This window comes from Aulostomus chinensis, chromosome 11 (assembly GCF_037954235.1).
Source record: "Aulostomus chinensis isolate RoL2024-O1b breed Wild chromosome 11, RoL_Achi_v1.0, whole genome shotgun sequence".
Taxonomy (NCBI): domain Eukaryota; kingdom Metazoa; phylum Chordata; class Actinopteri; order Syngnathiformes; family Aulostomidae; genus Aulostomus; species Aulostomus chinensis.
In genome coordinates, this window is record NC_141330.1 from 25,911,866 (window position 1) to 25,933,047 (window position 21,182).

The 21,182-nt window shown below is 44.8% G+C and overlaps 1 protein-coding gene across 1 annotated transcript in view; it reads right to left on the reverse strand.

The window, feature by feature from the left end:
* The window catches only part of me1 (malic enzyme 1, NADP(+)-dependent, cytosolic), a 78,124-nt gene that overhangs the window by 17,030 nt on the left and 39,912 nt on the right, over positions 1-21,182 (reverse strand). The window contains exons 4-5 of the mRNA XM_086219208.1: positions 4,541-4,616; positions 2,192-2,353 (exon numbers count right to left, since the gene is read on the reverse strand). Of these exons, the coding sequence (XP_086075334.1) occupies positions 2,192-2,353; positions 4,541-4,616 (238 nt within the window). The remainder of the gene's footprint in view (positions 1-2,191; positions 2,354-4,540; positions 4,617-21,182) is intronic.

A 21,182-nucleotide genomic window follows, 5' to 3' on the forward strand; every position in this document is an offset into this window, starting at 1 on the left:
GAATACAGAGTTAGAGCCTGCTAATCGAGTACAAGGTTGAATGAGAGCTGCTTCTCTAACCTCGCATTAAGTCCATCCCAAAAAGTTTTTTTTCTCATGCAAAAAAAACACATGAAGGTTCAATCCAATCCAATCCCAGACCACCTTTCACATTTTTACGCTACGCTATTATTGTGGTGAAAAGTGCGAAGGGGTGAAAAACACAAATAAATACACCAGTTAGCTACTCCCAGTTAACACATTCCACCTTGCTTGATTAATCCGTATGCTAAGACTTTGAGTTCAAGTTTCACTGTTCATCATCCCTGCGTATTTGAAGTTAAAGTTTCAGTCAACAGTGCTGCTGCTGCTGCTGCTGCTGCTGCTGCTGCTGCTGCTGCTGCTGCTGCTGCTGCTGCTGCTGCTGCTGCTGCTGCTGCTGCAGTTGCAGCGCCGTGAGCTCTTGATAACATGCACACATGCTTACACACACGCCCAAACACACACACACACACACACACACACACACACACACACACACACACACACACACACACAGTTGGCTGCAGGTACAAAGGGCTGCAGACTGAAGACTCTATGCAGCCTGTTAAAGTTGTGTTGTGATGTCCATAAATGTCTAAAAGTGCTGATTGGGCCAGAGAGTCAAAGCTGCATCACTGCAGAGAGTATTTTCACCTTAAACCAGACTATTTCAAACATAAAACTTAAAACGCTTAAGAAATACCAGTTGAGGAAGAAGTCCAAAAGCTTTCTGGGAAGAGTGCAGTGTTGCTGTTGTTTATACAGTCAGGCATGTCTGTCTGCTGTGACCCCGTGAACTTTGAGACAGTGTGTATAAGTGCTGTCAGTGCGTAGCCATAGAGGATGCACTCGTCTACATGGGGGTCTCCTTACGTTTGGTCTCCATCCAGTCGAACTTCTTTTCCATATTCTCAGAAAAATCTATTTCCTCTGCAATCTCATCCAGGCTCAGAAACGTCTGTTGACACGTTTCTGGGATTGGAGCTGAACTCCAGGGGCTGAGTCATCTGAAGACTAGCTTGGAAACTAAAGGACAGCCTCTGACAGGCTTAGCTCAGCTGTGTCGGGCACAGAGGCATCTGAGGCTGCCACACCCTTGGCTGACACGACATGGATACAGTACACAGAGGGTTGTGTATATATAGACGTGCACACAGACTATTCTTAGCCTGTTTAGGGCTAAAGACACACGTGCTGCCCTGCCCACAGTTTGGATCATCTTTCTGAGACGTTGCTATAGAAAACAGGAACTGTAGGTGGGCATCATGGTTCCCTCACAGACTGGCTGGAGAGAGAGGTGCTTTCCCAGCTGGCATTCAGCGATGGAGCTGCTTACCTCACCAACGTGAAGGGTGTTCCCTGGTTGTCAAGTGTCAGATTAGATTTTTCTTGGCTCAAGACCTTAACATCATGCTGGCTTATCATGTGTGCTAGTTTGCTTGAGCCAGGTTTTGACACTAAGAGTCATAAAAGTTACCTTAGCCAGCCAAAGACTGTCAATAGGGTGAAACAGTAAGCTGGGCTCTGTTCAGGCCCGATAAGCAACCCATTACTGAAACAAAAACTATACACAAAAGTGAAAGGTTTTACTCTTCTTGCAAAGCAGATAAGTTCTTAGAGTCGGTTTGAGTGTCTTTAACAGAAAAGATGAATTAAAGTGGCCTCTTGATGAGACAAAATGAAGAAACATTTCCACCACATCCCCCAAGCCTGGGTTCTCTGAGCACAGCAGGGATGACTCAGCTCCACATAGAGATCAGGTACAGGATATTAGTGTGAACATTCACTATCAGGACACAAAATTCATAAACTTCACAGCTTGTTGAAACCAAATTCAGTCTTGAAAAATGACAACATGGTGTGTCAGTGCAAACTTAGGACCTGGCTGGGGTTTAGGAACCCGAAACACTTGGCTCAAGTTATAAAAACATTGATTTAAACTTGTGAAACTCACAAAAAACAACTGATCTGGACTCAAAATCTGGTATTTTTTTTACCATTCAGCAGCTAAACATCCCACTACAGTTATGCAGGGTTGAAAAATGTTGACATTATATTGTGTGCATGGTTTGGAAATGGGTGTGCTGCTAAAACTGTCCTTCTACTACTGACAAACAGATGCTTTGTTCTATAAATAATTTGCCACATATATTTAGACGTCTACTCTTACCTCATTGTCTGTACCAACGTCCAGCATGACGGGCAGGCACTGCTGGGGGGGCATCCCTCCACAGGCCGTGTAGAGGGCCAGCTTGCCCACTGGGATACCCATGCCATAACAGCCCAGGTCTCCCAGGCCCAGGATCCTCTCACCGTCCGTCACACACACAGCCTGTCAATCAACACAGCTGTTACTGCTTCTTATTTACTTATCTACTTGTTCGTTAGATGAAATTATAGGAATTAGTATATCGGCACATGTTTAAAAGTAATACGGCAGCAGCCTCTGCCTCAGTGTGTCATAAACCCAGGCCTTCCCAAAACAACACCTACTAACCAGGATCTTTTTCCTCAGTGTTGGCCAGGTCCTCCTTCATACTTCTCACTCACTTTTTCAGCAATAAATAATTAAGTTGCTCAGGTTTGGCACCACAACAGATACCGAATCAATCATGAACGACGCGTTCGGAGTTCTTTCTCTTTCCCCTGATCAGTGGGACGCAGAATTCTCTGGCAAAAACATTTACAGCCTCCTTCCCGCCCCAGTCTGACAGCTTTACGGAGGTTCGTTACACGCACACGCCATGACACCATTTACAGCTTTTCTCATGGTCAGCACTTGATGACTATGTTGATATGTGACATTTAGGCAGCCAAAGGTTATCAGTGGCACAAGTTTGCCATGATATATCAAAATGGAGGTCTGTGGGGTGAGTTAACAATGCCCACCCTGACCATGACAGGAAGGGAGCCCCGCTGAGGTGAATGTCCTTGCTGACAGCGGTGAACAGGTGGCTCGGGCTGCAGGTATACTTGTCATGCTAGGGATGCCTGCTGCCTTTGTCCTTCTGCACATGACAGGACTGAGACTCACACATATAAGATTAAAGGAGCGCCTCAGAGCGATGAGAACAAATATGGACCTGCATCTGCAGACCACCACAGAGAATGCTGAGACATCATACAGGGCATTCTGCTCTAAAGTGTTTCACCTTCAGGGTAAACACTGGTAATACTTAACAGTTACTTAAACATTATTAACAATGACTTAACAGCTCCTTTACCTAAAAGGCCTTTCCAGGGTATTTGTCAGCTGGGAGAAAAGCCCTAACAAGAAACAATGGCACCTCTGACATCGGCTGTGTGACCAGGGACGTGCTGGGACCAAAAAATATCTGGGTAGGCCCTCCAGGCGCGCGGCCAAAAAACTGTCAGGCGCCTGTCTTCGGCCGCGCGCCTGACAGCTCGCCACACGTTGCTTGTTGCTTGCTTTGCGAAATTATGTAGGCTGCTAGTGCTACCTAGCTAGCTGGAAATTATATCGGCATTAAAAAAACAAAAAACAAAAACCTCCCGACAGCCGATCGATCCGGCCCGGGGAGGGTTCGGCCATTTGGGAAATGTCCTGAATTTCCCAGTGGCCAGCCCATCCCTGTGTGTGACAGGGATGCTGAGTATTCCTGCTGTTGTGGTCGTAGCATAAAACGGTTTGCATCAATCGCACCGCAGGAATGTCAGTCACATGAATACCCACTGAAACACAACAGTTGTGTACAAGCCCAACAGGCCATCAAATATTTCAATCAGGGGGAAAAGCATGAAGGCTCCTCTGGTTACAAAAGCTTAACAGCCTTTATTGCTTGGTTTGTTCACATTCAGATCATTAAAAACACAGACATAAAAGCAAGATGTTTCAGCCAAACATGGCCTTCAGCAGGGCAGACAGAGTCCCAACATTCAACGGCAGTATGAATGATGTAACCTCTAAGTGGGCGGGGCCTAAAACTAGCTCAGTTACCAAGAAGCAGCAAAGTGCACGTTGGTCCGGACTGAAATGTCTAAACATCCATCCAACTATGATCGTTCAAATTTGCCCAATCAGGACGATACCAAAGTCCTTCAAGATGTGACCCCGGCATTGGTTAGACCTGCTGATAGTTTTATGGTCACAATCGGCATGTTAGCACACAGACATCAACATGCAGCGAAGCACAGCTGCGTAATTCAATCAGACCAGATTTGTTTTTTTTGTCAAAAATTGATAGAATGCTCACTCATTTTGAAGAAAAGGGGAACCAGTAATTTTTTTTATGACCTTGTTAAAAGAATCGCATGGCAAAAATAATTCAAACAAAAGAGGAGGGGACAGGAGGGAATGTGTAGAGCTCATACTTCTGCCTTGACAAATGTCAAAAATATCAGATGTGGCCTAAAGTTCGATGGGTTCTCTCTCTGGTCCTGTCCCACCCTTCCACCAGAGTCGGTGAAAAACAAAACCTCTCTGGACTGAATTTGTACGTGTCAGTGCTCCGACAACATAATCAAATACTCATCTGAGGGTTTGAGAGGTATGATTTACCTTGACGCCTTTCTCTGGCCAGTTCTGGAGCAGTGAAGCAATGTGGCCGCGGTCATGAATGGTAATGAACAGGCCTCTGGAACACAGAACGACAGACAGAGCAAATTAAGTTCATAAGTACCGCAAATTAATCCAGACCTATAGCATATTTATAGAAAGTGTCAGTCAAATGCTATTGGCAGAAACTACGAAAAAATTTATGAAAACTTTGCACTTTAAAAAAAAGCTTCTTGGATTTGAAGGAAAAACACACGTAAGCTCTGCCTCAGAGACTGTTTCAAATTAAGCTGCTATTTCTTTTTTTTTTACCAAGACTTTATTAAATACTGATGGCACTTGGGATTTTATTGTTAAGCCCTGAGCCCACGGCGTCTGCAGGGAGTTTGCTTTGGACCCTTGAGGCTCCAGAAATTTCATTCATCCCACTGCTATTACGCCTTTTCCTACTTTCAAGCACCAGTGTCCTCTACTGTGGGACAATCCCAGGATTGAGAGATCATCTGTGTGTGTGTGTGTGTGTGTGTGTGTGTGTGTGTGTGTGTGTGTGTGTGTGTGTGTGTGGGGTCCGGCAACAGGCTTTCCATCCCAACAAACCCATCTGGTTATAGCATGAAGGCAACATCTCCTTGATGTAACAGCCACAATAAAAAGACATCACTCGTCAGAATCTGTCCATGTCAGAGGCAAAGGCAGAAGGCAGAGGCGAACAGTAAAACCGCTAAAGGTAATAGAGTGAGCAGGCGGACCGATGTAAAAGCGTCACATAAAAATGCTTTGATAACTCAGCGATGAGGCCGAGTTGGCTGTCAGCAGCAGTCACCGCTGTGGGAAACAACACAAACTTGACATGGAAATTCTACCAGTCGGGAGGGCAGGTAAAACTGGAAGATGTAAAAGAGCTCGAGTACAGAAAGAACCCTCACGCTGCCAAGACGGGAGAAAGTTCCCTCAAGAACACACTTTCAACATTTTGGAACCTTTTTTTAGCTGCAGTGTGTGTGTGTGTGTGTGTGTGTCTGTGGCCATGCCACATGACTCCAGTTCGATGGCGGTGGAGCTCACACATGGTGAGCCGGCCCGGGAGCCCCAGGGCCCGGTATGTTTGCTCTGCAGAAGGTAAACAGTGTGCTCTAATTTTTAATTAATTAGCTCTGAGCTCAAACGCTGTCGCTACTTGACTGAGCCTTTAAGCCATTCTGGCATCTCGACAAGCAAACACGCTACACAACTCCTGATGTAGGCTAACATCGACAACACCTCACAAACGGGTCGTACCAAAAAATCCAAGGCAAAGAAGCTTCATTTCCCATGGCAACAACAGCCGTGTCTATTCCTAGAACATCTTAGCTCTTTATTAATAGTGTTGCTCACAGTAAGCTTGGAATTTTTCATTTACAAAAGCCCCAAAACACAAATATAAAGGCCTGAACCACACCTGTAGAAAACTGTAAGAATGGGAACGAATGCTCTGCACAAAAGGAAGGGAAAGAGTGAGAGTGGGCAAAGAAAGAGTGCACGGCTGATCGAAAACACGACTCCACACATCTCATCATCTGCAGCACACACTTGCACACGCTAAAATCTGCAGTGTGAAGTGCGCAATTGTTAGCCAAGCTCTCCTGTCACCTTCATCCTTTAGTGTTTTCAGAGATGCCGCAGGTATGCACATTAAATCCTTGACAATACGTCAATAAAACACATGACGAAAGAAATCCCCTTCTTCTTCTGTCCGCTGAGTCAGCAATTTAAACTGTCAACGAAGTTACGCGGGTGTAAATTCGCACATCATCTTTTAAAGGCGCTGATCGTGTCTCCACGCTGCAGGTATTTAGACAGAGTGCAGTTGTTTATCCGTTATCTACAAGCTGAGCTCTGCTCTAAACCAACCTGGAGCGCTGAGCAGAGCGTGAAGACATCGCACCGCCTTCGATCGCGTGACGAACACTGACATCACACAGCACAGCTCAATTTGAGATCAACACACCCATGAATGCAAAGACGGCCGCAAGTGCAGGCGCTGTTCCAGCAACATGGGTGAGAACATGGGACACCTGCATCGTCCACAAGCAAAGAGATGCATCCAATTTTTGTGTATTAAGAACACAATGAGTGAAGCTGCCTGAACAGAGAAGACACAACACAACCTCAACACAACTGAACACCACAAATTACAATGAAAGATAATAAAGTGTCCAAAGTTGCATCTCTGTCTCCACATTTGTTGAACATAGAGGATCATGTGAGGCCCGCTGTGGGAGTTTTCTTGAAGCCAGGAGGACGAGAGCCACTGCCAGAAAGTGCATGACCAGGAATTCTGGGAGACAAAGCAGCAGTGGGACCGAAACGCTGAGCCCACAATATGACTGGTGCAAAACAACTTTATGAGATGGATGAAAGCGGACAGGCAGGCTGGCCGTGATTCCTAATCTCCATCAGCCTGACCACAAACACTGATTTTCTCCTCCTCCAGTTCTCTGCTTTTAAAGGAACCCACGAACTTTGACCCTGAGACGGGAGTAGAGCTGTAGGAGTAGGTCTGAAAACACCCAGGGAACCCAACGGCTGCCATAACCTCCTAATGACGTGCTCCTACAGCGCCTCATGATCCCAGGACTGAAGCTGTTCTCCAACCTTTCCAGCTGTCAGATAGCAAAGATCCACTCAGACCGAACGGAACGAAAAGCACGCCAACAACAAACTGCTCACGTGGGCTGTGGATTATCTTGAATTACCACGCTAGAAGACTTTGCTGTTGGGGGCTCTCTTTAGATTTTTGTTTTTTGTTTTGTTTTTTGAGCACCACAAGACAAATTTCACCCTGGCAGACATCAATATCTTCAGCTTCCAGCAACTCACACCAGAACAATCCAGACAAACGTAGAGATCTGCAAAAGAGCAACAAGCTTTCTTTTTTTATTATTTGGGAGTGAACTGTCACCAACAGCCTGGCCCTGAGTGGGAGATGAAAAAGAGACAGAAATGTGTTTTATTTATTTGGGGTGAGATCATTGTGAGTGGAGTCATTCTGGGCCATTCGTCAAGGGCCTATTTCTAGTTTATGGTTAGGATTTGAATTTGAAAAGTCTCCCTGCAGCCATTAATTTACCTACAAGTCACAAACAGCCCATAACTTCTTGTCTACATCAGCTGCTGTTGAGCTGCAGCAGTGGTTCTCCAAACTTGTCGATTGTTTCGAAGATTTATCCTTTTATCAAAAACCATTCATCCTCCTTCTACATCACAAATTCACCAGGAGCTTGACTTGTTTCATCATTTACGTGTAGCTGCAGTGTACAGTATATACGTCACCTGGTACAACCGTGTAATCTGTTTTGACTCTTACGTTTTCAAAACTGCTCATTACTTTTAGCTTCTTCAGCCACTTACACGTTGAGTTTAATCTTTTTTCTAACAATTTACAAGCCACTTTCACTTCTTTTAATTCTTTTGCCTGCCTGATGGCCGTCTTAGCATGTGGTGTTCAGGTTTTACAGCTGACTCATCATGTGGATGGTTTTGGTGATTCAAATATATTTTCAGATCAGCTGATCAACTCACAGATGTTCACCAAATATCCAAGCAGCTGTAGAACAGAGGAACCCTCACTATTCTGCTTAAAATGATGTTCTGCATCCGCTGTGTGTGTGTGTGTGTGTGTGTGTGTGTGTGTGTGTGTGTCAGACTACTGCTGATGATATCACAAAACTCAATAGTCATCGGCTTGTGTTTTAGATGAGAGGAGCGCCACAAAGCATGGAGCTCCCATGTGGCGAGAACTGAGAAGGTAAAGAAAACAACCTGATGGCCTGAAACAGCATCACCGCTGACCTGCAGCCCAGCACAAAACCCACCCCTGAGTGTGTGGAAAGGCTGCGGGGGCTGGCAAGAGGAAAAGCTGCTTTATGCACTGTGACCCCAAAACACACCCTGAGCCCCATGAGGAGGACGGCTTCCGAACGTTGCCCCGCAGCCACACAAGCCTCCGGCACCAGTCACCATCCTTCACTCCAACGGCATGACCTTCGTCTGCACAGTGTTGGACGCCCTCCGTTCGCAAGCCTCATAAAAGCTGAACTGACACAATGGAAACAAATCACTGAGAAAAGATGGAAAACTGTGTTAGAGGTCACAGTCACTCACTGTGAGATTTCACCAACTAATTAAACTTCAAGTCTACCAAAGCCAGTTTTTATGGTGTGTGTCCTCCGTGGAAATGAGCACATTTCATTTCAACGTATTTGGACCTGGGGAGGAATGGAGACAACTCCTGCAGGTAAAACACAATTCCTCTTCTGTCCGAGTCACGTGAAGATTTTCTCTTGATAAACCATTTCTGAGAGATTGTAAATACTAAAGCAAGATGTAACTCCTGATAAACTAATGTGAGATTAGTCATTTTCAGAGCAGACTCGGAAGCCATTTCATCGGGGGATATTTGTCTCCATTAAAATGCTACCATGCAGCATTTTTGCAGTGCACGTTATCCTGAGAGACACCACTGCCTTCAGGGAGTATGCCAGCGCGCCTTCTTCCCATCGAGCATCCTGCCGCCATCTCCTCCCCAGTAAGTAATGCGAGGACATCGTGTCCATCTCTGCCCCCGTTTCAGCCGTCAGCCAGCTGGAGCTGTCATCAGACCCAGGAGAGCGTTTCTGTCAGGCCGGTGACCCTCTCGTTAACCCACACCCACCTGACTTCCAGCTCAGGTTTATGCAAGCCTATGATGTTGAGGGATAACAGTAACACACTCACACACACACACACACACACAGGTCGAGATCCTCTGAGATGCCATCCTCTGTCCTTCTAACAGGTGGAAATCGTGCTGCACACTCACTCAGTCAGCAGTAACGAGGTCTGAGAACAAGTGAACACGGGCCTGAAACTGTGACTAAAATACTGAATACGTGAAATATCAAATCAGAGAGGTTTCCAAGATAAACTCCGCTTATGACAGAAAAAGAAACCCATTCAGATGATGGAAGAACTCCCCCCTCCCTCCAAAATTACCACAGCGGCGCAGCTGCTGGGATATTGGAATTAGTATTTCATTAAAACGGGGAAGTCCAACGTGCCTCCACAGAAAAGAAAACATGTAGCTGCCAGTAACAAGAGCTCAATTTTTAGAATTACATTAACACAGATTCATTTATTCTCCGCTTGGTCACAAACAAAGAGTTGAAAGGAAAAGACAAACCGTGGTTGTAACGGTGCCACCAGATACCAACAAATGTCTTCCAGCTGTCTTTTATAAACTGTATTTAAACAGCTTAACAAGGGCTTTAGTGGATGTAAATTTCACGTTTCCAATTATAAATGCAAAGCAACTTTTTTTTTTTTCCAAATTAAAAGAATTTGAAAATGAATCAAATCTGACAAATGTGATCTGCAATTATAGAGATGATTCCTTTTAATTCGGTTTAACTCTTCAAAAAAGCGCTTCAACTGACAAACACAGAACAATAGACGAACTTTTCCAATTTGCCTTCAAACCAAACGTGTCTTCCACTGCCAAAGTGGTGAGTAATTAAATTCAGGATCCAACAGATGCAAAACAAACAAAGCGTAGCTTGGGAGGACAGAAAACGGCAACTTCTCACTGGGTAAACTGGAGTTACACATGTCACACTGAGCCAGATGAGCGTAAACTTGGTTTTGGCGCCAACTTTCAATTTGTTTTGACTGTCAGAATCCTGTTTGTCCCTGTCAATGGACTGAGGACACCGGTGTCAGTGCCTGTCAGTCTCCCCACCAGATGACGTCCCCTGCAGCATGACGTGAGACCGCCCGGCATACCGACACACGCACACACACTCCCATATCAGAGTAATTTCAATGAGTGGATGTGGTATCCAACCACAAGCTGGAGAAAATGAGTGACAGCCCAGTATTTAAAATACATCCTGAGTGACATTTAAGCTGTTGAAGGCTTCATGGCGAGAGGAGCTGCTCTGTTTTCAAGATTATAATAGAGAGAAGGAGCGAAACTTCTGTAAAGGCTGTTCGACAGTCTGTTTTGTTACTTGTGTTTGTTCTTTCCGGTCATTCCACTGTCATTAGATCAGCGAGGCCAAGGCTTTTTTAGTGTTAGAGGAAGACAACTGGGCTTGTTTGAGGTTCAAGGAAAAGTTCAAGGGAAGTGCAGTTGCTTTCATAGATATACCATGAGAGGGACGGCTGAGGAGCCTCACACAGCTCAACCTGCTGCCAGCATCACTCCCACTCATGCTGCAGCCCATGCAGCTACTGAGAGAAGAGAGGAAAACTCTAGTCTGGCATTGCCAATCAATAACAACGTTCATGCTGAGGCCTGAGCTGACGCAAACTCTGACCCGATTCAAGAACGCAATGGAAAAAAATGATCAGGAAAGAAAATATGCAGCGGTGCTCTGGGAAAAGGAAAAAGTGCACTGTAAACACCAGGAGAGAGAAAAAAGTCATAGCAACAACAAAGTGATCTGAACAGTGGGTGAATAAACACAATTACCCGGCTCATTGTTCCCGTCTCTGTCTGTCGCTGCATGCAAGACTGAAGAGGACTTTTTAATCAGACTGAAATACTTTCAGAGGATGTCTGTGTGTGTGTGTGTGTGTGTGTGTGTGTGTGTTTGCCTTAATGCTCTGAGAGCTGTGAAAAGCAACTGCACCCATCAATCTTTGCTCAACACGGACCTCTCATCACGTAGAAATGAAATGTGACTGGCAGGAATTCTCTTTCCAGCCCCCCCCCCCCCCCTTCGCTAAACAACCCTCCAAAGACAATGCACTCTTCTTCTTCTGCCTCCCACCCTCCATGGCACGCTCAGACTTTGACGTTATTCAATCACATTACAAATATTCCACACATTGACTGAATCACTTTCTCTTTTTACGCAAGTGAGAACCAGTTCCTGGTCAAAGGAACTAGAACCCACCCCCACCTCATTCCACTGCAGCTGGCTGAAGGACGGAGAGGAGAAACTCGAGAGAACTTTAAGCCAACACAGTTCAGCCAGGCTGATAGGCCTTTCATCACTCCTGGTAACACGCAGAAGCTGAAGCAAAAACATAAAAAGACGAAAATAGCAACCAGACAGTGTGAGATTGTGCGACTACTGCTGCCATCCATGTGAGACAGAGACACTTGGGTGTCCAGACGACTGCCGTGGATGTCCAGCGTCTCTCTCAGCCAGCTTTACATAACTCAGGGGGCAAGAAACAGCAGGAAAATCTCTGTTCCAGCACAAACGCCCTGCTAAAGGAATCAGAGCCACAGAACTGATGAACCCAGCTGGTTATTAGATGAATTTCAGCCCTCTGGAGGCAGGTTTTCCATCATTTGCCTTTTCACACACATCAAAAACATCTGGGGTATGCCAATGGGTTTGTGTGTGTGTGTCTGTGTGTTTTTGTAGGGGAAACAAAGTCAAAATCGCAGTGTGTGAACTTGAAAATGCTTCTTTTTTTTTCTTCTTTTTTTTTGTTAGCAGTTGAGACTCAACCACAAAACAGGAAAACTGTATATCCTTTAGCATTCAAACGCTGCAGGTGAGGTGGAACATGCAGCAGGTCTCACCGGCTCACTGGCGGTTCTGAAACCACTGAGCTCGCCGACTGATGATGGCGATTTATAGCCGATTGTGCGCTTGAGCTCAAGGTTGTCTGGGGTTAACCTGGCATGTCAGATGGCTTGTTTCACTGAAACATCTGAGGAGTCTGAAGTAGAAACTCTTTGGAAAGGCTCAAGAGAATGTCAGGGGATTGGACGAGGCATCAGTCAATCACCAGTTAACTTCAACCAGTCAGGTGTGGAAGAGGAAGTCATATATTCTGATATGATATCCACACTACGATACTTTGTCATGTACAGAAAACTTCAAATGAGCTGAATAACAACTTGCCGTGAACCACCTGGGTCGTCTAAAAATACCTGGATGCTGTATTTATCCACTGACAGAATCAAGGTTGTTGCATTCTAGATTTCCATTCCAGTTTACAGGTATTTGCAAAGTATTTACTCAACCCACTTAATGAAGCTTATTGAAAAATATAGTGCATATGTTTAAGGTTTTATCACGTCATATCAATACTAATATATCGATGCAGATGTGTTAAAAAAATATTTTGCGATGGACTGCAGTATCGATTTTGTTGCACAGCCTTAAACTTGAAGACGATTTCTCCAAAAATCCTGCAAGAAAACCAGCCCCTCAAACAAAAGATTAAAAATGCAGACTTGAGGCGCGCTGACTTTCCGCAGAGATAAGGAGAGTGCTATGAATATTCACCGTTACATCTCTAATGTCACGAGAGAAGTAAACACAAAGGTCGAGCCTGTGAGGAATGACGAGGTCAGAGCCGGAGCGACTCTGAGCGCTCTCTCCTCTTCACGTGCTCTTTGTCACGATCAGCTTACAAACATCAGCTCTCCTGCTGGTGACATTTCCCCAAAGCGTTCCGTGATGGAATCCTGAGGCCTAAATCAAAGTGACTGTTCAAGGTTCAGCGGTGAGGTCAAGTCAAAAAGGATCAAAGGTCACTCCTTTTAGTGCTCACAGAACTGGTAAACTACTCAGCATCAACCAAACCAAATGAAAACATCGCCGTCGGCCGTGAGTGCTGATCTGAAGGCTCATCATAGCGGTCGGAGGGGTGCGGAAACTCTGAAGACTCACTGTGGAATTCCGTGGATGAAATTTAATGTACATCCAGACTCAACAATCCCATGACATGAATCTCTGGTCGTAACAACATAAACATTTTGCTCAACATGTAAGTGCCAAACTTGAGAAATATGAATGTCAGGACGGTTGCAGGGACGCGGCGTTCTCCCCCTTATCACAACAACACATGAATCACACACACGCAGGCTAATGTTATAACCATGAGCTGGCAGCGATCAGGCCGGCGCTCCAGTGTGGGGGACTGCTTTCTATAAGCATGTACAGAATAAAAAAGCTGCCTAACCCGCCTAGTATGCACTTCACTGTTAACAGTTTCTGTCCGTCCATCAGATTCTCAGATTGAGGCGTCACTTTGGAATCTGATGATGCCATATCACCTTGGTGGAGGAACACGTTACCCAGTTACCTCCAGTTACCTCCAGTTACCTCCAGTTACACGCTGACGTGACTGTTGCCACCATGCAAGAAGAACCTGGCTGATTGTCACCATCTGAGTGGAGCGGTGTCGGATGGGGAGAGGAAGGATGTGTGGAAACATTAACTGTAAGTTAATTTGGCTCTGGCTGAGGCCTGTCACCTCTGAGAGAGATGGTAGGTGCTTTTTGAGTAGCATTACAGTAGAGAAAGAAACAAAGAAGAGAAAGAACAGATAAATCATGTTTTTATTTTGCATTCTTTGATAACTAGAAAAGACTAGAAAGGCAGACTTCTGTGGGGAAAGTTTACAACATCGATTTCTTGCCTCATTAAATGGTTCTGCCACCAAGAGTCAAGACATTCATTTCAGATATCGGTGTTGCTATGAGGCACGAGAGGGATGGAGCTGCCAGCTTTTACAAGACGTTAGAATATATTGCTGTGATTTTCCAGCAGTTAAATGAAGTGATGGGTTGAGGGCACGTGTTTCTCTCTGTCATGAACACAAGAGGAACTAGCAAGGACAGATCGCAGCTGATCCATGTGCTTTTTCACAGAGAGATTTACTACAGAGCGGAAAACGAAATCAGACATAGTTTGGACAGGCTGATGCATCTCGCGGGCTTGAATACAGCCAGTATTCAACAAACAGTTCCCTGATTGTTGCTGCTTGAGTCTTCTGCCTACATCCATTATATGACACTATCATATCACGCATCTTAATTTGTGTTTATTGTGTGAAAGAGTTGTGTTTACAAGTGTAGAAACTCTGGATCAATTCCCGACTCGCTGCTGCCTGAGAGGAGCAGATGGATAATTTCACGTGCAGAGCCTCTCACCTCCGGCCAAATGCATGACAGGACTACAAGCGTTCGCAGCCAGCGCTGAGCTGTGGCCTGAGAGAGGCGTCAAAATAAAGATGGATGAGCTTTTAGAGCATTCTTAGCAAATCCACTCCCTGAGGAGCAGCAGAGATTAACATCAAATTAAAAGCTACAAAATGTCTCCGAAAATTATTTGGGTAGGGAAACGTTGGCGTCACAGATGAGACACTGTAATATCTGACCAACATTCAGCTGGAGCTCAGAAACTTAGCTAAACGACTGAAATGGGGAAACAGCAGAAAATAATCTAAACTAACTGACAAAGGTTGCGTAAATAACACAGGAATGTTACGCACAGGCGTCGATGCAGTACATTTGGGTGTGATTTTTGGCTTTTTGACCTTCAACCAGCTATCAGAGTTCATCCTTGTTTCGCTGGTTTTGTCATTTACAGCTGCATCAGTAGACCGGACATACGTTTTCTGTCAATGTCATTGGTGAAGCCTCCCCAGCTGTCAGTTAGGCTCCAACACACCCAGATCTGATCCTGAATAACGCAGAGGAAACAAAGCTGCATCTGGAAGTGAACATTAGTTCCACACCTGGAAAAACAGGCATTGCAGTAAATCAGACAGACGGTTGGACTCAGTGACCAAAACCTGTCAGATTCCACCATCTTCACTAATCTACACAGCCCAAACTGCTGAGCGGCGCTCGCGCTGAAGCTTCATGGGGGCAGCAGCTTCCATGAGACGTTGTTTTTTTTCTCAGTTGTTCTGTTACGGCAGGAGCTTTACACACCATTTGAAAGTGAAAGAGAACAACAGAGATTGTAGATGACAACATGCCAGTAAGGTTGGACCATGACTGGGGGAAATTTTGCTTTAGAGTTTCCACCCATTCAATGAAGTGGGAAACAAAGCAAACTACTCGGGCTCATTTCCATGCAGCCACAGCATGGTGTCTTAAGTGTCAGACGTGCTATGTAACACTCATCTGTCCACATTTGGCACTGAAAATACTGCATGTTTATTATCTTAAACCTGTAACCCGACGTTACCTTTGTGATTCAAGGTAGTTTTCAGGTCCTTGTTGGTAAAACTGTAGTAGTAGTGTCCAACATGCAAGACGCTACGCATCCCTATTTTTCTTTCCTTGCTGCAGGTTGATGCTGTTCTCCAGACTTGAAAAGATCTTCTGGGTTTAAAAAAAAAAACCTGCTTGCACACATCTCCTGTGTGTTCACAATTCACAAATTTTTAATGCTGAAATTTCCTCCTCAAGTGGATAATAAAGTTTTAATTAGTTCCATGGGCAAAGATGCATGTCACTGAGGGTGTTGGGCGTATGGCTAAATGCTAAGCTAACGTTACAGGAGGTATGGCAGAGACCAGCAGCAAGAGACAAGAAACAGACTCAACCCTCATAAGACATTTTCACCCAAAAGCTACATTAAAGAAAAACACAGCCGGCCAACCAGCCAAGAATTTAGGACATACTGACAACTATGCTATGCACTGTCTGTTAGCTTCCGAGAGCCAGGATATGGAGTTGATCAAGTAGCCATTACACGTTTCCTGGTCTTCTGTTGCATAGGTAATGACAACAGGACATCATGAGTGAGACCAGGCAGATTTTAGAGCTGATTAATAGTTACATGTTGATATGCTAAATTAAAGGAGGGGTAGGCTTCCAGATTTCTATGTATTTTTTGTTATAATCCCTGAATTTGTCATGATGTCAACAAACTATGAAGTTTAAAAAAAGGAAGCATCAAAATCCCTAATAGATAAGGGATGCAGGGCCAAATTTACCTCCACCCAATCAAAAACCGCTACCAGTTAAGATTCGTTGGCCCGTTCAGCTGTCCATCAACAGTCGAAACCAGACAGCACCTGATTGGGCACCTGAGCTGTCTGTCAAAAGGCTGAGACCAGGAAGCCTACAGCGGGTATCAAGGCCTTGTTGGACTGGTGTTGGGTGAGCAGCGTCAAGGAGGATGAGCATGAATCCAGAAGAAAACACGGCAAAAAGAAAAAGGTCTTTTATAGAACAAGCGATTGATAAGAGGGACAAGAATAAAAGGCTCGGTGCAACGCGAGTGATTCTTGGGGATCCATTTGCTCGCTGGAGGTCTCAAAGAATCAAAAGGTTTCGCTACGGATAAGCATAGCAGCTTTACTTTTGGACAGATAAGAACCCATTTGCTGACTTTACTAGCTATAGAGGCTATATGTGTGGTAATTTACTGTCAATGTAGGTTGTGAGGAGCGAGGAGAGAGGGTTCATGATCAGAGTATGATTCAAAAAATGATTTAGACAGATTTATGCCATAGTTTTTGTATATCGTGTTTCTTTTGTTAAATCAAAAAAATAAAAGAATACGTTAAAAAAAGTCAAAAACAGGTGTTGCCTACCTCTCCTTTAATAAAGCACTTTATAAATAAAAGGGTGATTTATATTTATCTGCTTATCTTAATTGATGGAAAAAGTAGCCACGTGTGGGGATGTACAGTAGACAATTGGGGACGTGATACATAAGATACATCAAGGCTGATGAATTGAATTGGATTGTGCCGGAACCGGTGCAGTTCCAGAGACCAAATATCAGTTTCCTTTCACTCTCCATTTTATTTTCTATGTTTTCCCAGTTGGTGACAGGAAAGCACAAGTTGTGATGAATTCAGTCTTCAGACTTGAGCTTCAATTACCACGACATCACCGTTGCTATGAATTAACTGTACAATATCCAGATTGTGAACAGAAATCTGTCCACACACAGCCAAGATCCTACATCTGATGCAGTGTGTGTGTGTGTGTGTGTGTGTGTGTGTGTGTGCAAGAGAGAGAGAGACTCTTCAGTTACCCCTCATATACATTGCTGTAATCCATCACACACACGTATGTGGCTGTAGGAAGTCACGCAGGAATGAAGCCAGCGCAGGTCAGCTGCATGAAGCAACTCTGCTGAGGCGCTCGACAGTCTCATTTTCTAGCTTTTGCCACCTCCAACATCTGCTCTGGCAGCCGAGCTGCACGCATACATTTCAGCCTTGACAGGTGTAATAAAGAAATGATGGAGCTCAATTTCAATTTGTAGTTCCTTTGTGGATTTATAGGGTCCTTGCAGCTTCAACTGTGGGGAAAAGATAACATTGTTTAAGTGTACTGAGCGCCGAGGGACAAAGTAGTGGAAGTGGCCAACGTGTGCAAACCTGGTTATTTCAGACGGTGTTCAATTTAACTCGGGAGCTGCTTTTAATAGTTCTCGAAGCTCAGAGCAGCAAGATGAAACTTGGTGCAGATTCTGAGTGTAGAAGCAGCTCTGGTACGTCAGATGAATGAATCATTGCTCTTTGAGGTTGAGCTGAGGATCTTTATGTGTTCAGCTTTTTAAAATTGCTCTCATCAAATTTCTTTTCCCTCGCGTTCCAATGAACCGATCACATTAAAGCCGTATAAAAGGAACGTATGGGACATGTGCTGAATGGATTTTCTGCTGTGTGTTCCTGAGATACCTTTGGGTTTGTTTAATAGCTACAAACCAAGTTGAGTATCACTTTCAAACTGCGTTGAGAGCAACCTCAGCGTTGTCAGAGCAAATGAGTAAATCAGATGACATCTTCAAATAACCAGAAAATCTGGGGAGGGCGGGAAGAGAGACCGTGGCAGGAGAGACAGAGCTTTCGAGTCTTTTGAGAGTTTGCTGTTCATTTTCAAGAAACGCTGTTAGGATGAAAACATAATCTTCAGGAAGCAACCCTAATGTAGCGCTCTGGTGCCTTAATCTGACCGGACATTAAAGTTACAGTGACTGGCTGATCTGGCGCCACCTGCAGTTTTATCATGTCATAAGAATGTTACACACGGCTTCTTCTTTGGCTGTATGTTCTCATTTGTTTCTAAACAGCATGGAAATTCTGACAACTGGAGGTGATGCCTGATATTTTTTTCTCCACAGACTACGTCATGTGATAAAGAGTCAAGTTGTGTTATTTGTGTTAAGCAGACAGTGTTTTGGTAGCAGAGGTGTGAGTGTGTTCATGGATACACTCAAATGCAAAGTGGAAAAGGGACCAAAACCTTGGCAAAGTCAGTGCAACCTGCATTGTGTAGACCAGCACAATCCCATGCCGGACGCCTGACCACAGCCTGGTCCAGAGGTTCCACTCCAGCTTGAGTTCAGTGCACAGTTGTGTGTCTTCATCATCAATGTCAGAGTGCTAATTGTGGAGAGTTGAGATCCCTGAATTCCCCTCTGCATTGAATGCCAATCTCCAGTTAGAGCAGATCTGATAGGAGTGCAAAAATGAGTGAACGTGCAACTTCATTTCTGCTGTGGTTAATCAAAGAAGAACGGGGGAGAAAATGGGAGCAGACAAAGCCTGAGATCCACTCTGATCACAGATCCTGGACCAGACCAACAGCATCAGCCAAACATCCCTCAGGTGAGTCAACAGAGGGACAGATTTGGATTTTCAGTTCAGACCAAAAATTAGGTGAATATGTTTGCAATTATTTTTTGGTGGGGGTTTGTTGACGACAGAATGGAACAAACTGATTTTCTCTTCAAGAGCCAAATCCAAAAGCCTTGCTCTCCAGGCGTGCTACACCACAGTCATGGAAAGTTAAGGCCCTCTGAAATAGAAATAGTTGCTGGTACTGTAGGTCACAGAGGATTCAGCCAGGTCGTCTCAGTCGAGCAGGCACTTCTTCAAAAATTATACTGTTTAATTATTGTCCATGTTGACACAGTCAACTGTAACACAGCCGTGAAGCTGCGATGCATGAATTTATTACACTCGGCAGGAAAACTCTAACGTGCCCTCAAGTGTCTTTGCTTTAACTGGCTCTGTAACGTAGACCTCTGACTTGAGCTCCATGCTGTTACTCGTGCTCCTCTAAGTGTGGCGTGGAATCAGTCCCAGGAGTTTGCCACCTTCCTCAGGAGGTTGGTGGAACTCCAAACCATGTCTCTCCTCCAACGCTCAGCAAAGGCCCTTTCAGAGCCCAAGTGGTGAATAATACATCGGCAAATGTCAAGCAATCAACCGCGTTCAGGAGGTGGTTGGGTCTAATTCATGGTTCTGGTGGTTCATGATGAAGGGGGTAGGGGATTTTGTATTCACCCAAATCCTCACACACTGGCGGGGTGATACTGGGGGTCTGACTTGGGTGAGGTCACCGCTCAAAGGCCTTTAATCTGCAAGGATGGAACGCTTCAATCAAGCACGTGCCACTTTAGAGGTGGCTGAGGTGGCCTGGCCTCTCATTAGACCTTCACAATCCTCTAGCTGAGTCAAACACCAGCCTACCAACACAGGCGGCACCTTTCACACCTCACACACATGGGTAAGACGAATGCACTACATTCTCTAACATTTTGAGCAGCGAGTCGATAAAAATGACACTTTTTGTTGTCTGAGATGGATCAAGGAGATGGATCTGCCTAAACAAGGGTCAAGGAACATGGTTCCTTTGTTGCTGTGTTACTGCACAGAACTCCTCTGACCTCTGACAAGGTTGTCGCTTACACTGTGGTGAGAAAGAGACCTGCCAGGTACTCAAGAGGTGGCAAAAGTACACACAATCATCGCTCAAGTAGAAGTACAGATCCTCGTTTACAACAGGACTGGTAAAAGTAGAAGTACTGTGGATGCACGGAACGTTTTGCATCTTGTTTCTACATCTTAATAACAACTGAGTGCTCGTACTTGCAAAGACAACCTCCATCATCAGCATTAATTTTGATGCCTTGTACGTCTAATCTGTGGCTTGTCGCATGTTTTAGTGATCAAACAGACGTCATTTATCCTCAGTCATACAGACAGGATCTCAACAGCATCTCATGTTGGAGAATTCTGCATTTTACTTTCCATGTGCTGGTGTAGTGGCACACTTCCTGACCTTTGACCCCCAAACAGAAATGCACTAATGGACTACCAAAGATCATCCATCTCCATCAGCAAGATGAATTGGGTGGTGTCACTAAGCCAGAGAGCCTCTTGAACAGCCCGACTCCTTTTATTACTAGTTTATTTAGACACTCCGTGGCCGTGCACCACAGAGGGCACAGCTACACAGTGGAAGTGACTCAAGTCAACTTAATTAGTTTCATGCAATACTCGGGATCATTTTTCTGCTACAAAACACCATCATTTATCACATCTGAGTGCTTTAAGCTGTCAAGGAAAACACACAACCTGCATTTATAGTGAAAACAGAAACAAACTTTGTGCGATGAAGAAAGGCTAACTTTCTCTGCTGTGTCCGCTCTGCAGCTTACAAACCAATAAAAGTAAGTTTGCCCACTAATCTTCTGATAATGTGAATGTGTTCCTTTCTCCTGCTCCCCCCCCCCCCTCCCTCATCCCATCTGAAGATCAGTGAATCAGCCGTGTTTTGACACTTAATGGCGCTTGACCTTTGGCCTCTGGTACAGAGCCCGGTGTCGGAGTGTTTAGTCTCCATGAGCAAGATTAACTTGCAAAGTCAGGCAAGACAAGGAGAGGCTGCAGCTTCTACACAGAAAGTCTTTATACCTGAGAGCCAGTGATTAGAGAGCTAATCTGCTGCTGTGGTGGTCCGGCTAGCAGACACGCACGCACACACGCACGCACATTTACAGTGACATCAGTAATCCATTACTAGGCTTTCCTGAGGATGCTTGTGAGTAAAACATTGGATTTAGATTTAGAAACCAAACAATATTTTAAACTTCAGTCACACTAAACAGGA